The sequence below is a fragment of the Phalacrocorax carbo genome, chromosome 1 (genome assembly GCF_963921805.1).
Source record: "Phalacrocorax carbo chromosome 1, bPhaCar2.1, whole genome shotgun sequence".
Taxonomy (NCBI): Eukaryota; Metazoa; Chordata; class Aves; order Suliformes; family Phalacrocoracidae; genus Phalacrocorax; species Phalacrocorax carbo.
The window spans coordinates 17,215,936-17,232,982 of NC_087513.1; the positions used below are offsets into that span (position 1 = coordinate 17,215,936).

General features: G+C 44.8%; 2 protein-coding genes across 7 annotated transcripts in view; one reads left to right on the forward strand and one right to left on the reverse strand.

Annotated features, from left to right (window-relative positions):
* Positions 1–7,499: 7,499 nt before the first annotated feature.
* On the reverse strand, positions 7,500–9,824 carry LOC135311648 (uncharacterized). The gene is made up of 5 exons (XM_064441708.1): positions 9,771–9,824; positions 9,124–9,601; positions 8,590–8,677; positions 8,070–8,206; positions 7,500–7,642 (listed from the first exon to the last, which is right to left on the reverse strand). Exons 1-4 carry the CDS (start codon positions 9,822–9,824, stop codon positions 8,113–8,115), a joined length of 714 nt encoding a protein of 237 aa, XP_064297778.1. The 3' UTR covers positions 7,500–7,642; positions 8,070–8,112.
* The window catches only part of CPNE8 (copine 8), a 115,140-nt gene continuing 107,258 nt past the window's right edge, over positions 9,166–17,047 (forward strand). For 3 of the 6 annotated variants that reach the window (XM_064445382.1, XM_064445405.1, XM_064445412.1), the window contains exon 1: positions 9,400–9,962. In XM_064445382.1, coding sequence (XP_064301452.1) covers positions 9,823–9,962 — 140 coding nt within the window. In that variant the 5' untranslated portion in view covers positions 9,400–9,822. Of the gene's footprint in view, positions 9,243–9,399; positions 9,963–17,047 lie in introns of those variants that run through there. The other 3 variants (XM_064445397.1, XM_064445389.1, XM_064445374.1) reach the window with 2 other exon arrangements.

Consider the following 17,047-nt stretch of genomic DNA (forward strand, 5'->3'; position numbering starts at 1 on the left):
CATTGTAAGCCTAACTGCAGGAAAAATAGTACATGGGGGGGACTTGGCAACATGCTGGGAAGGAATGTAAATTCTTTGAAGGAATAAAAAAACACCCACCACTTTTTTTCAAAATGATGAAGCAATAGACATGGTATGGGCACACATGGTGACAGGGTTTTTTTTTAAATTTCACTGTCTTGGCTTACACTGAGAAATTCATGAAAGAAACTGTTAAAAAAGCAATTCACAGAAAAGTTCAGTTTTGCTTCTTGCTGGATATTTAGAATATGCAGTGTTACACTGACTCCAATGGGATCCCTCTGGGAAGCTGAAAGGATATGTGAACCTGATATATCATCCAGACTATATATTTATGTGGTTTGAGTGTGTGACTACTGACGGCAGTGGGCCCAGCATTTACCCAGATTAGTCAAGGTTATCACCCTCACCATGTACAAATTTGTCTGAATATTTACAGGTGGGTAATAAATCAGCAATTGGTGATGAAATCTGTGGTGGAGTCTACACTCAAAGATTAAATCTGTGACTATTTTGGCAGAGATGCTGATTTCTTCCATGCTTTAAACAGTGTGAGCTGGTCTCCTCTATGGTATTAGGAAATAAAGTCACATGCAGAAGTAATGAAAGCCACAACCTAACTGAAGGATCATTCAAACGTAGCAGTTTGAGCATTGCTGCTCTTGGGTTCAGAATTGCTGTAGTGAATTTTGTTCCTAAAACAAATGAGTTTGACTTTAGTTGCAATTAAGAAAATAACTGGAAAACATACCTATTCGCTGTAGAGGCTGAATGGGTTAATTTCTTCTGAATTAGCTAATTCACTGTCATGGTTCAGCCCCAGTCAGCAACTAAACACCACACAGCCGCTCACTCACTCCCCCCACCACTGTGGGACAGGGGAGAGAATCGGAAGAGCAAAAACAATAATAAACTTGTGGGTTGAGATAAGAACAGTTTAATAATTAAAATAAAATAATAATTATAATAATAATGATTATAATAATAATAACAATAATGATAATATAATAAAAGGAAAAGGGAAAAAGGAAAAAAACACAACCACAAATGATACAACCGCTCACCACCCGCTGACCGACGATGCCTGTCCCCTAGCCGCGATTGCTGCCTCCCTCCCCCAGCCAGCTCCTCCCAGTTAACATACTGGGCATGACGTTACATGATATGGAATATCCCTTTGGTCAGTTTGGATCAGCTCTCTTAGCTGTGCCCCCTCCCCTCCCGGCTTCTTGTGCACCCGGCAGAGCATGGGAAGCTGGAAAAGTCCTTGACTAGTACAAGCACTACCCAGCAACAAGTAAAACATCTGTGTGTTATCAACATTGTTTTCATACTAAGTCCAAAGCACAGCATTATGCCAACTGCAGTGAAGAAAATTAACCGTACCCCAGCTAAAACCATGACATTCACAAAGCAAGTTTTACATATGAAGACTTTGCCTCCAAAGAAGTGTTGCTAATGGTGGCAGTGATTTACTAACTCCCCGGAAGTAGGCTGACGGAAAAGAGATTAGGCAGAGAAAGAACCTGTGAAGTATATTATTCCTGAAAGATTTGTAATACTCACATTTTCTGCAAATCAGCTGATATTTCTTAGAAAAATGAAAGGCCTAGAGGCGAGTGGGCATGGCAAGGAAGGATAGAAAAATATAATACCAGTCTTCAAGGGTAGTCCCAGAACATTGGAAGCGACTGAAGAGGAAGAAGTAGATTTCTTTTTCTGAAATGAAGATACTTTAAGTGCTCAATTGATCTTGTGATAAATAGGTTGAGGTTTCATTCTGGGGCTGTCTGATGTCATGTTCATTGAAAGGAAACCCCTTGATTGTTATTTAGACTTCTCAAGATAAACTGTATGCAGACAATCTTTTTGTCACCATCCTTCCTGCCATACTAAGCACTCATAACTTTAGCAGCACCTGAAATCGCTGCCGTGAACCAGTCATGAGCTGGCTTTAAATGCATCCTTACATTTTTCTAGCAGTCTGTCCAGAATGAAATCAGTCTGGCCTATGGCATAGTTGCAGGTGTATGAATAGTATTTTTTCATTCAAAAAGACTTAATCAGTCTGATTCCTTGTTTTTTAAAATGAAATCTGAACTGTAATCTGACTTCATTGACTGTTAAAAACCAGTGCCAAAAATACCCTCAAATCACATGCTTAGAACTTGAGATCCATGGTACATGCTTCCCTCTGAGATGAGAGCCAGAAAAAGTGCTCAGCAGATATAAAATTCCTCCGCCCATAGATGTAGAGACCTTACTATGCAGTACTAAGTGTAAGACGTGAAATGGATTCCATGACACCTCCTGGATGACTCTGAGAGTGCTTCAGAGGTCTCTGCCATTTTGAGGAGCTCTTCAACAAACAAAAAGCTACCACTACTTAACCTGGAATGGCTGTGCTGATCCTATGGAAGAATGCTTTCCTTTGGATGTGGAAGGAAGGAGCCTTATGGTTGTGCTGCTGCTGCTGATCTGTCTCTTCCAGCCTGGATCAAACTGGAAGAAAGCTTGAAATAATCCAGGAAACTTTATCTAGTGCTACAGGAGCTTTGATAGATAACATAGCTAGTCCTGGTGGAGAAAATACAGTGAGAAGTGAATATTTGTTAGACAGCTATCCTTTGTTTCTTTGGAGAGGGGAAGTGGTATTTATACTTCGTGATTTTATTCTGCATGGAATAAATAGAGAGGTATACAAACAAACACCTTACTTTGTTATGGTAGAGAAATGGTGAAATCATTAGCTGTCTCTGCAGTGATGACTCACTAATTTCCTCATGCTTATGCCATGGTGACAAGGTGCTCCTTTCTCCTGCAGACAGGACAGATATGTTTCAAAGGCTTTGAAACCTAGGCCTAGATACCTTTTACTAAAAAATTTATTCTCCTTGACCCCTGTGAGGCTGCAAGACGTAAGCCCTAAAATAACTAGTATTTAAAGTGAAAACCTTGAAGGAGTGGAGATTTCTTCTTTATGCCTAACTTCTGAGTCAGACACCTTCTTTAGACTTTACTATCACAAAAACAGAGCTTAAACAGTATTTGTGTGTTTTGAAAGCAGATTACAAAATCATGGAGTTATAGGAGATAATTCATACTAGAAGAATAAAGGCACTAAACATATCCATCAGCATGTTGTATCACGGATGTTTTTTAAAGCCTGTGGTCTGGATTCAGCTAACGATGCTTGCTGATGGTTCCAGTAATGATGGTGGCACTGATGGTTCCATCTGTCCTAGCAAATGCTAAATGCCTTGACTTTGGTCAATGGATTAAAACAATCAGCAATAGCAAAGAAAGTGGAAGCTAAATATAGTAATCAAAGGCAGGGAAGAAAGATAATAAATATTCTCACACTGCAGTGCATATTAGGATACTGGAATTGTTTTGGTGCTATGTTCAGCTGTCAGAAAGGGCTACGTTCATTCTTTAGGCTCTTGAAAGAAACAATTTGGCAGGCCCAGGATTAGAAGATGGTATTTACTGGACGTTAATTAAGATAATTACTGAACAAATATTTGAGGAAGAACCAGGGAATATGGTGTGTTCATCACAAATCCAGACTTTGTAAGCAGTATTTTGGTTGTCATGAAAATGCTACTGTGTTACAGTCGAGGTTGTTTTGTCCCAATAATACTGAAGCTCACTTCTAAGCTCACTCCTATATTCTTCCACATATTCTTTCACATCTACAGAACAGTACATGCCATTTCTAGTACCTTAACTTCCTACAGAATAGTTTGTGCTGGTTTTGTGTGGGGGTTTGTTTTTTTTTTCAGAGTGCAAAGACTGAATCATAAAACTTCTTTTCTTGAGATGTCTAATTAATGATCTACAAGGCAGAAATCTGACAAGGTGGAGGGGGGTGATCAATGTTTGCATCCTGTGGCATTCAGGTTCAATTATACTGACGAAACCTGGAAGCAGTGATGTTTGAAAGCAATTATTCAGTGTTACACATTACAGCTATTCTGGAATCTGTAGTTTGTTCATCGTTTATGCTGTAATTACTGCAAGTATATCCCTCATTCCTTAAATTAGGTTGTACATATTGAAACAAGTTATGTAGATATCTGATAATTAGCAACAGCTGACAATAATAAAGTAACAATCACAAAAGAAAGTGAGGAAAATATGTCCTGCTTTCCACTTCCCACATTCAAATGTCAGCATAGCAAATACAACACACAGTCCTGATGTTTCTTTCGCACTGTAATCTGATAGCTATTTTGTATGCAAATTCCAGATACTGTCCTAACACTTAGGCATTGTTCCAGTCCCCACACCTCAGTACCATTTAAGACTGAGCAAATACAAGGTGCCTCTCTGGGATGATAATAATGTATATTTAGCCCCATTGGTGCATATCTTTTAACTATCCCTCATTTTAGTTTTTAGTTTCTCTCTTTATCGTATAAATCTCTCTCAGTGCTTGACAACTATGTACTTACTCTAAGCCGAAATATTAGAAGACAAAATAGCTGTGTTTATAAATGTGATGAGAGAAGATGGGTATCTCCCCAGCAATATTGAAGACTTGTATTTCCTTAACTCCTCCATTATTTTGATAGATGCTTTATTTATGGAATCACCAATAACCAACTATATCTATTTTTCTAAGCAAAATAAAATATTAAGATCAGATAAAATAAAAATTATCAAACCAAACCCCTACCTAACCCAAAGCAGTGATCCAAAGTGAATTAATAGAGAAGAATACAAGATTATACTACACTTAGATGATATACTTTTACGTTACCCATGCCTATAGTTATTATAATAGCTATACAATATATAGTAATATATTATTTCAATAACCATTCATGCGTTCTAAGTTATTCATGCCGTGCCCTGTGGGATCTACTGATTATGTTTAGATTTTTACAGCAGATTATTAAAGAGGGAGGAACAGTATTGTAATGCTGAAAAAGTGTTTTACTTTTTTCTTAAAACTGTTCTTTAGTTTTTAGTCATCTTGTGCTGTATTTGTACTCAGCATTAGCCTCTCAAGACACCAGACTCTCAAGACTACTGCATGGACAAAGACAATAGTGAACTAAACTTGCCTTTGAGGTTTTTTTTAGCAATTTCAGCTGTAGGCTTACTGGTTTGGCTGCCTGCAGACACACCTAGAATACTTGTGATGGTACATGGGGTCACTTGGGGTCAGCTGTCCCAGCCATGTCCCCTCCCAGCTCTTTGTGCACCCCCAGCCCGCTTGCTGGTGGGGTGGGGAGAGAAGCTGAAAAGGCCTTGACTCTGTGTAAGCCCCGCTCAGCAGTAACTAACACATCCCTGTGTTATCAACACTGTTTCCAGCACAGATCCAAAACATAGCCCCATCCTAGCTACTGTGAGGGAAATTAACTCTATCCCAGCTAAAACCAGCACATTCTCCACCCCTTATTCCACACCATTTATGTCACGCTCAGGTCCCACATTATCCAATACATCCTTATTAACCCCCTCCCCCATCCTTTGATACAATTCCCTTAGTCTATGGACCTCCCCTGTAAGGGACTAGAAACTTGTCTCAACATTTTCGGCAGAATGGCTTGACTACCAAGGCTTCACCACAACGGCAACTGAGGAAGTTCTACCCAACAGCTATATCTTGTTGTCTCGGAGCACACAGGCCCAGTCCTCTGCATATGCGCCTGGCCCCAGGGTCACTTACAACATATGGGAGGGGGGCTTGGACCCCCTGGAACCCTCTGGAACCGTTGAGCACCCTCTAGTGATGATACTGCACATGGATCCCACTGCCGAGCGGGAGGTGTCCTATGCAAACCAGCTCATTGGCTATGCAACGGGACAATGCTATAAAATGTGGAACCAGCAGAGACCAGTTGGAACGTTCCCCCACTGGCCTGAAGATACATCGGACTGACGGGATGCTGCAGAACTGTGGTGGTAGCTATTGTAACTCTCCCTTTTTCTTCTTTTTTTTCCCTCTTTCTCTCCTTTCCTCTTGCATACTTGTTGGCGGCCAAATAAAGTGACTTCGCACTTGACTCCGTTTTGAGTGTTAATTCTGTTCCCGAGAATACAACAAACCTGGTCACTATAACACTTTGAATCGAACATCACTCAGAAGTTAAGCCCAGCCGCCCCTAGCCACCCAGAATTATCTGAGGTTGGTTAGAAAGCAAGGGGGCTCAACTTCTGCCAAATTGTACAACCCAACAGTGGCTCGTGACAACCCCTGTGAAACGTCTGTAAAACAGCCATAACTGTCACAAAATGTCCATTGAGTTAATTTAGTCTATGACTTTGGGCTCCATCTGTTCTCGTGGTCACTCAGAGCAGGAGAGGTGGTGTGCTGCATGGAGTTACTGGGCACCAAAGCCAGCTCAGGTCGGGTCACTGCTGCACTTGCACCGCTTCTTGTAAGGCTTGTCCTCCACTGGTTCAGGTGGCTCCTGCTATAGTAATTCCTATAACATGCAACTCAAATCCTGGGTTGCAACAATTTAAAGGTATTTCCATTACAATCTCCACCCCTGGTTCCCTTGGACCAGATAATTTGGTTTAACATTGCAATGGACTCTTCCCCTTGCCCCTGCTCCAGCGTCTCTCCAGGGTATACCCGCTGTGGCATACACTTATCCACAGCACAGCTGCTTTGAGGTAAACCTGCTCCAACTTGGCCTTGCCCAAAGCTGCAGTCCCTCCAGGGATGTACCTGCTCTGTCATGGGCTTATCCATGACCACACACTTTGAGGTGCTCCAGCATGACCTCATGCACAGCCACTGATGCTTCAAGGTATAGCTGCTGCAGCATGGACTTCTCTACAGCCACAGATACTTCAATGTGTACCTTCTCCAACGTGGACTTATCCTGGAGTCACAATCCTTTCAGTGGTATACCTGCTGTGGCACAGACATAACCACAGCCCCAGACACCTTAAGATGTACCTGGCATAGACTTATTCACAGCCACAGATGCTTTGGGGTGTCCTGATCCTGCCAGGACTCATCCACCGGTCACGGTCCCTTTGACTTGAGTTCACACTGGAGTTCCAGCTTGTCCAGTACAGCAGCACAGAAACGGCAGCGATGCCCTGGCCATCTGCCAGCCCAGGCGTGTGGCCATTGTTCTTACCAAAATGTTCCCAGGCAGAGCAGCGTCAGATGATCAGCAGTACAGCAGTACAGCAAGCAGTGAAAGCAAAAAACAGCCACTAATGAGCGCTAGACTCTAATATACAGTAAGGCGAGCAAGCCCCACGGCAAGCACAGAAGTCTGCTGATTAAAAGCTAAACCGCAATAACAGCTATAAATTCAGTCTAGCACATTCCAATCAAACCTGTTGTTATCTCAAACCATTCGAGCCCCATGTTGGGTGCCAAAAAGGACTGTCATGGTGTAAACCCAGCCAGCAACTATGCCCCACACAGCCACTCCCTCACTCCCCCATGGTGGGATGGGGGAGAGAATCAGAAGAGTAGAAGTAAGAAAACTTGTGGGTTGAGATAAAGACAGTTTAATAAGTAAAGAAAAAGCTGCGCGCGGAAGCAAAGCAAAACAAGGAATTCATTCACTCCTTCCCATGGGCAGGCAGGTGTTCAGCCATCTCCAGGAAAGCCGGGCTCCATCACGCGTAATGGTGACTTGGGAAGACAAACGCCATCACTCAGAACATGCCCCCTTTCCTTCCCCAGCTTTATATGCTGAGCATGACGTCATATGGTGTGGGAAATCCCTTGGGTCACTTGGGGTCGGCTGTCCTGGCTGTGTCCCGTCCCAGCACTTTGTGCCCCCCAGCCCACTCGCTGGTGGGGTGGGGAGAGAAGCTGAAAAGGCCTTGACTCTGTGTAAGCCCCGCTCAGCAGTAACAAAAACTTCCCTGTGTTATCAACAGTTTCCAGCACAAATCCAAAACACAGCCCTATACCAGCTACTGTGAGGGAAATATAACTCTATCCCAGCCAAAACCAGGGCAGAGGAAATACTCCGGTGATACATGATGAGAAATTACTTTGTGTTCAACAACTGGACAAGAGAAGGAAAAGAAAGAAAAGAAAATTCAGACAATACCTTCCTGAAAACAGAAGCAGAAGATTAGAAGAAGGGTGTGAAGTTAGAAGTTACTTAGAAATATCAGTGATATCTTCCCTGAGTTTCTGCCACTGAAGTCATGCTCCAGACGTGTGCTGCGCACAGAAGCGTATGTCCTGTAAATAAGACCACATTACTGACTTCTGTATTTGTGCAGCTTCATCCGTTGGCTAGGAGCCAGCCAGGTGTCTACATCTGAGTCCTCTGTCCATCATTATTTGGATGTACTACCTGAGATCATGCACTGAACTTGAATTACACCAACAAGAATTTAGAAATTGAATTTAAAAATAAATGTATTCTGACATGGTTTTTGGCTTCAGAGTTACATTTTTCTTTTATAAATGAACACAATAAATGCTGTTGTTTCTATGCGTAGAACTGTAAACCGAGTAGTAGAGGGTTTTTGTACAGGGTTTGGAGTGATATCTTATGGTCTTTGACCTGCCCTACGTATTGTGTGACTACAGCCACAGCACTTAACTTGCCCGTGCCTTACCTTCCCATCGGTGACACGGGGATGGTAGTGCTTCCACAGCTTATCAAACTGCCAAGATGAGAAATGAATACTGGGGGGTCCTTATGTACTGTGACGGTAGATACAAAACAAATATATGAGAAACAAGATGACGGAACTGTTATGATTATTGTGAATTATTATGAACAGATTCAGTGCGACTGAATTAGTGGTCTTTAAAAAAAGGTAAGGGCCTGCACGCATACACGAGAGGGTGGAATTCACATTTCTCAGTGTGTTAGTTAATGCATATACTAACCGAGGCAGAACCAGGTCTTTCCCTGAAGTCTCCGGTAATAGCAGTTATTGTGCTCTTTACACGGGCGATTAACACCACCGCCTCACCTCCTGCTTCTTTTCCGCTGCCACGACTCTGTGGGAGCGCGCGCCCCGCGCCCCGCCCCGCCCCCCCGCCGCGCCCCCTGGCGGCGCGGAGCCGCCGCGCCCCGGCCCCGGCCCCGGCCGCGTTCCCGTCCCCGTCCGTGCCCCGCCGCGCCGGGCCGGGCCGGGCGTTACCGGCGCTCCCCGAGGCGTTGCTCGACGTTTGCTGCCGGGCGTGCCGTTGCTGTGTGTCCGGGCGGTCGGCCTGCCTCACCCGCCGGGCGCTGAAGTTGTGGGCGTTACCGGCCCGAAGGGTAACTATCGTTACCCTCCCGCGGAAGCCGGGAGTTGCTCGGGGCGTGGGGACCCGCTCACTCACACGCGGGAAGGAGGGGATTCCCCAGCTAGCCCGCGGGACGGGAGTTTCCGCGAGGGGGACGAGACCGGGGAGGCGCGGGCGCCCGGTACCGCCGCCGGGGCTCGCCTCCACCGGAGCCCTCCCCCGCCCCGCAGCCTTTGGGGCGCGCTGGCCCCGGTGCCGCCGCCTCCTCCCCTGGGGACTCCGCCGCTGCGCGTCCCGTCGGGCAGCGACGAGTCCCCTCCCGCCGCTGCCGCCCCCCCGCCCCCCCTCCGGGGGCCGGGCGCCCCTCGCGCGCCCCTCGCGCGCCCCGGGCTGGGGCAGTCACGCGCGGCTCCAGCTCGCGGGTGACGTCACCGCCCCGCTCCCTCGCCGCCTCAGTTGGCGGCGGCGGCAGCCCGCGGGCGGCGGTGCGGGGCGGTGGTGCGGGCCGGGGCTCCGCGCCTCAGGCGGCGGCGGCGCGCTGTGGCGGGCGGCTTGGCACCGCCTCTTCTCCCTCCCTCCCTCCCTCCCTCCCGCCCGTCCTGCGCTGCCCCATGTTCGGGCTGGAGAAGCCGGCGGGGCAGCAGAAGCCGGGCAGAAGTGGTGGGTTTCCGAACATGGCGTCCGTGGGGGATTTTAACGTGCTCAGCTCCAGCATCCCGGCCACCAAGGTGGAGCTCTCCGTGTCCTGCAGGTACGGCGGCGGCTCCGGGCCGCCCTGCCCGCTCGTCCCGCGGCGTCGGAGGGGACGAAGAAGCCCCCGAGAGCGGGCCGGTCCCCGCGGAGGGCCCTCGCCCCGGCTTGTCAGCGGAGACGGGGCGGCGGCCGGGCGCGGGGCTGCCCTCCGCACTCCCGGCGCTGTGCGAGGCGCTTCCCCTCCCGTCCGCGGAGAGCGCGGCTGGCACCGGGAACTTGTGCACTCCCGGCCCGGGGCAGTGTCCGGGAGCAGCCCGCGGTGGTCGCCCGCCCGCGGTGGCCGCCAGCGCGCAGCCGGCTTGCCGCCCCACCGGGCGCGCCCGCGGCAGGGGTGCTGCCGGGGGACGGCGGGGAGAAGCGCCGGCTCCCGCAGCGGCTGCGGGCGGCTGTCGGCGGGCTTCGCCGAAACAGGGAGCTGTTGCTGGCGCCCCGAACTGTGCCGGTGCCTCCCCCGGCGGGGGGCGGCGGGAGCCGCCTCGCCCTGCGCGCTGGGCGCCTTCCCCGGCAGGCATTCAACTTTGGAGCTGTCCCAAGTGCCGCGGGTGGGGACGGAGAAAACTCCCATCCGGAATAATCCTTTCGTGGATTGTTTACGGCTCTCTTGCAAAATTGTTACGAAACCGGCCGTGTTACATGGTCATATTTTACCGTAACGCTGCTGCCGTTTTAAAACAATTATGCCGAATTAAAACAATGCCAACCCGTAATACAAAACCTAGTGTACGCGGTTTTGTTCCTCGACATTTATTTGGCTGTTGTTTGTTTGTTGGTGTTATAGAAATCCTGCTTTCTCCCTTGAACCACAGAAAATTTCCCATTAGAGGTCTGAAAATATTTTTGTTTGTGGACTTTTATATTCATATCTTCATTCATGTTTCGCAGCTTCCTTTGGTATTCCCTAGTAGTTGCAGAGCAGTGGTTCCATTCACCAGCAGAGTCGGCAGCTTCTAAAGCGGATAATTTGAACTGTTAGTGTTGTTTCCTGATGGGACGCGAGGAAAAGTTTGCGCTATAGTCCGTTGCTCCAGTTTCTAATGTAGCTGCCCGGGAGTTGCTGTTGTTAACGCTGCTTCTCCGAGGACGGAACAGCAATGCTCTAAACTTAAATTGTCAAACCAGTCCCTGTCTTTCCTTAGTAAATAAAGTGTGATTTGATGTTTTATCAAGCGTGCATTTCAAAAGAAAGCTGAGACGATGAGAATGATATTTAAGAATGAATTTGGAATACTGAGACAGCCACTAGGCTGACGTACGAACAAACTGCCTGTCTCTGCAAAGTTCGAACACAGAAAACCCTGGTCCCACGAAGGGTGTGCTGCTATGTGTAAAATCAGTCCAGGACCTTTAGTACTACTTTTAGGTTCTTCAAATAACCTGTCACAATTACAGATGTCAGAACCTTTATGCAGGAGTTGACCCAGTTCACTTATGGTGGGAGTTTATTTCGTTCCAGGTATTATATGTATATACCTACGTCTTCTTCAAACCGTAGTTTTATAGTGATTTGAGAATCATTCTGATAGTTACGAAGAAATGTAGGTATGTGACATAGTCAGCCAGTTCTGACCTTAGTTACCTTACCTGTAACTCATATCAGTATATAGTTTACAATGTTAATTTCTCTGTAGGTGTCTTCAAAAGCCATGGCTGTTTTGTTAAAACTGCATTTTTTTTTCTTGTTTAAAAAAAGGTCCCCCATCCTGTTATGTCTCAATGTCAAGTGCAGAAGGATGGGAATTTCCATGGTGATTCCTTTCTTCTTTATGTGCTGGAATGACAGCTTTTGATTACAAAATCGTGTTTCAAAATTGAGTGTAAAATGAGTGGCATTGGGGCAGAGGTTAATGATTAACACGTTTGTGATTCCTCTGTAAACACATTCATTGGCTAAAGTAGTGTTAAATGAAATTGTGAAATACAGCAAGAGCAAACTGCAGAGATCAGAGAATGCTGAAAATTCTGTAATAATTACCAGTTGTGTATTCCTTAGCACCTGGAGAGAAATGCTTTTAAGATAGTTTGGATTATTAGATTAGTTTTCCCTTGGTACCTGAAGAGTTGCAGAACCAATTTGGTCACTAGTTTATTTCAACAATTATCAGCTGATAACTATTCTTTCTTCTTAGATTTTTTTCCTGTTTTTTTTTTGCTTGATTTCATTATAGGAAATATGGGAACTTCTTCCAGTTTGTACAGGTGTTGTAACTTGGTGGTCAGTGAAGTGGTGCAAGCGGTGCCACAAAATAAATTTGTGATTCTGGACAATGTTTGTCGTCTTCTCTTGTCGTCTTCTCTTGTCGTCTTCTCTTGTCGTCTTCTCTTGTCGTCTTCTCTTGTCGTCTTCTCTTGTCGTCTTCTCTTGTCGTCTTCTCTTGTCGTCTTCTCTTGTCGTCTTCTCTTGTCGTCTTCTCTTGTCGTCTTCTCTTGTCGTCTTCTCTTGTCGTCTTCTCTTGTCGTCTTCTCTTGTCGTCTTCTCTTGTCGTCTTCTCTTGTCGTCTTCTCTTGTCGTCTTCTCTTGTCGTCTTCTCTTGTCGTCTTCTCTTGTCGTCTTCTCTTGTCGTCTTCTCTTGTCGTCTTCTCTTGTCGTCTTCTCTTGTCTGGAAGGATACAGCTTCCATTCACTTAATTCACTTAATTATGTGTGGTTTGTCTGTCAACACTTCCCAAGTTAATTTGTCCTGCGTGACCATACTGTCAATGTAACCAAATTAGCCAGGTCCCAGTACTATGCAAATGGCATTGCCCTACTTATTCTGCAAGCTGACCTGTTTTAGCTTCAGGGGCACATCAGGTAGCCTTTAGGAGTGCATCTCATAGGATGAGAAGTTGTCTATGAAAATTATAAAATCCAGAAATGTTTTGGATATCAGGTGATGCTCTTCCTGGGGTCTCTTTATGACTAAAAACTTTTCATATGATTCTTATGGCTATTGAATGCAAGCATTGGCTGTAGTTTTACAAATGCTAGAAAAGCAAGAAATCAGTTTAATTCTTTCTAGTTATTACTACTCAGTCCGTGTCCAACAAAAAAGTTCATAATTCTTTTCTGACTCTTGTAGATTTCCAAACCTCTGAGATTTTTTTATCAGGAATCTGTATTCTTTGGCTCAATAGCCAGATCTGATGTGGCAGAACAACTTAAATGTGTCATCCCAGAGGATCCTCTGGTATAGGTGATAGTCCACTATTGTGTGGATCAGTTGTTCTAGTAGCCATCTCCCTCTGTGCCCTGCAGCTCCCTTCATTACATGACCTGAAGGGCATCTGTTGTCTGATGAAAATTTCACTATCACCTGTTCTGCGATCTTTATTTGTAGCGGCCTGGCATAATTTTGCACAATTGTCATGTGGTGAAGGATCAGGACCTTGGCCCTCCAGTTAGTGTGGAAGAGGGAATATAGGCAGCTCTTTGTCTTTTACCTCACTACTGTTTTCCAGCCCAAGGGTTCCTCTTCCTCTAAAGGGGTATTTGCACTGCATACTGATTCTAGGCCTGTGCCTAGACTTGAAGCTTCACTTACCAGCTCTGTGTAAACTTGTGGTCCCATGTGAGCTTGAGGTAAGCTTCAGGCCATGTGTCTGTCATCTTGTATCTCGCTCTCTGGTGATGTTCTTCACTGATTCCAATTTAGTTAAATTTTGGAAAAACTTCATATTCTGTTCCCATCTTCCCCACTATCAGTGTAGTTACTATGCTGGTGACTGAACTAGTGTGTTTAATGCTGAGAACACAAGCAGATGATGGTTATCATGTATCTTGAAGTTTGTGCTGTGTGTGAACATACAAAGTTCAGCATAGTTCAATGGGCTTTCAAATTTTTCACTTTTTGTTGTGATCTGTTATTCTGTGATCTATATAATGGTGATCTGTGCTCCCCATGGTACTGTGTGGACCAACCTAGTTTTTTTTCCTGCGGTCTCCTCATTGAGCCACAACCTTTATGAAACCGTATCTTACAAGAAAGGCCAAGAGTTTCATTATGCCTCATGTTAATATTTACTTACTTACTGAATGAGGAGTTATCGACCAGAATTATTTTCGAGAGTAATTTTTTAATATCTATAGGAAAGGGAAGATGTAATTTGATCACTTTGTCTTCTAGTAGTGTATCAAAGATGACATGGTTATCTGAAAGACGGTAAACGTGTTGCTAATTCTGAAAGTTTGTTATGATAGTATTGCACAGTCAGGCAGTCTGCCCTTATCGTTCTGGGTTTGTGCCGGGTAAGCTCTATGCTGGCTCTATTCCCACATCAGGCATAATGTGCACAAAGGCAGCATAAACTCCCTATCATGGTTAATTCAACAGAAATACAATTGGTTGCCCATGCCTGGTTTGGATCAGTTCTATGCCGCTTCACAATTTGTACAGAAATTCAATATTAATGAATGGGCTGAATGGAATTAAGCAACTCCTATTCTCAGTAATGAAGATAATTTAATTTCAAGTTTCTTGCACAGTGGAACAAAACATGCTACTTCAGAATTCTTGCCTTTTCTTTTGTTTGCCAGTCTGAAAGTCTCAACCAGCCACTTTCTAGTGGTTGCAGTACCCAAAAGTATGTTTAATTATATCTTTGATTGTCCGAGGCATTGATTTCTGGCCAGATCGCTTCCATCCAGCCAGTGTACTTACCTCCTGTTTTTTTTTTTAAATATTAATAATTTGTTAGAAATATCTGTCACAGAAAGATGCAATGATAAAAGAGATATCTCTAACAAATTATTTGAGCTTGTAACTCTATGTAATGCAAAGTTCAGAATATAAAATTCATCCTGACTAAGTCTGGTTTTCATTTCCCTGCTTTCTTTGTGTATGTGTGTCCAGGTTGGATTAAAAGTCTGTGAAGTGGTTACGTATGACCGACAACAGAAAGTTGATCTTACGTGTTTTTTCTTTGAAATGAAACTGCCTAGCCAACCAGCTGACTTCAACTGAGAAAAACAAGTATATTGGGAAAAAATATAAATGGGTGACAGTGTCTATCCAAATAGTCATGGAGTTGCATTCCTGATAGCCTACACAGTTTGATTTTCACCTGTGTGTCTATATTGTTTGAACTCCAAGCATGCAGCTATGTGACTTCAAGAATTTAAGGCAGATCTGTTGCCCTGTAAAATCAGTCTTGCGATTGCTAGGAACAGGCCCCAGGTTTCATGCTAACTGTGCAAGTCTCAGAACTTGTTCGGTTTTGTCTAAATTTGTCTTTGCCTACGCAGAGATTTGTTTGGATTTGCTTAGCTGCAAACCTAAACACAGTGGTTTTTTTTTTTTTTCTAATGACCAGGTCGCTACTGCTTAGTTAGTTTCACTTTGGCTTGTCTTTGTGTAACTGTGTGGTATAACCATATTTCTTTCTACAGGCCATAGTAGCAAGTAGTTATTCTGTGTATAATGATGTATTTGTGACCCTCACAGAACTTCATGGTGCAGGGGAGCATTGGTGTGGTGTGATAGCAGAGGCCTCGCAAGTGAGGACACAGGAGCAGGAATAGAGGCTGAAAAGAGGGGGCTTGGGATGTCACTGGGGACCCCAGTGCTGTGAAGAGCTCACCAGTGGTTGGTAAAGAAGTGCAGACTGGGAGCTGGGCAGAACCAAAAAAAGATGAAAGAGCAAGCCTCAAGCAGATGTAAAACATATCACATACAGTAAATATGGAGGTAAAATGGAGTTGCAGACCAATGAAGCAAGAGCAAGGTGTAAGAGCATGCTGGAAAAATAGTCCCAGGTGGGGAGGAAAAAGGCGTCAACATCATACTCCTCCTGAGACCACCTGCTCCACCCCTGCCACCACTGTAAATTTAATGCTTCTCCCCAGGCAGGATGTGGGACACTGTAACACCCTCCCACAGCTGAAGCCAACACTCTTAGGCCTCAGGAAGGGTGGTATAAAGGAAAGCCTGACAGCAGGAAAAGGGCTAGATACTAGGAAGTGTGTAACAACTTTAAATGTATTATTATGAAGACTTTCTGTAGTAGCATTTTCCTCATTGTCTTTCTTTCTCTGCCCATCTAAGCAGTGCCTCACCCACCAACACCCCTGCAATGGCTGAGAAAGGATGAGGAGCATTACATTGATGGTATAGGTTTGCCTTCTAAATGACTCTTTTGAAGTACACCTTCTACAGAGTTGTTCCAGAAAAGCTGTGCAAAACCAATCTGTATGTTCTATATCTTGTTGTACATTAATGAAACACTGTATTAACTATACATTCCTAAAGAAATGAGATCTGAAATAGGACAGCATATCCATGGATTTGGATGGGCTGGGTGGAAGTAGCTGGAAAGGACCAGTGAGTTGACACTAGATAGAATAGGTCTTTCGACCAGCAGCAATCCTTAGCAGCACCCCCAAGATGATACGTGGTCACCAGTAGGTCAGAGTCAGAGATTATTTACCTGCCCAGCCTTAGAAACATAACTGTAAATGGTTCATTCTGTTGGTTTCAAATGATAATTGGCTTGGTATTGAAACAGAGTTCAACCAGTTTGTGATATTCCTAAATGGACTTTTTTTATTTAAACTGGAACAGTCCAAGGTTGTGTTCAGGTCTGCTTCATCTGCGGGAGTGTCTTTTCATAGTCCAGTACTTCCTGTATGTTTCCACAGAACTGCTGCAGAACTATTGCTATGTTTAAGTAAATAAACTTGGCAATTCCTTTGGTTTTGTTTTTTTTTTTTTAACTTCCAGGAGTAGTCAGCAGTTTTAATAGAGGTTTCATCCTAAAGCTGTTTGCATACATCTAGCCAGAGAAGACTTTCTGTGGGTGTCATAAAACTCGTGGAAGCACTGCTCGTCTAACCCTTCTCATTGCTTCTCTCTTCGTTTTTCCTTAAGAGGAACACTTCTGAACCAATATATATTTAAACTGACAATGAAAATTACTGGGAGGCTGCAAATTATTTCTTCATCTTCTTGTGAGCAAGAAGAGTCAGTTACTTCTCCAAAGGTTATGAAAAGTTACTGTGGATGTTTTCTTAGGCTTGCATATCAGAGATGTTTCTGCTTTCTTCCCAGTCCTCCTAGAGCCCCGAAAAGTGGAGACAATCTGAACAGAAAGGAAGAGGTTGCCCTAATT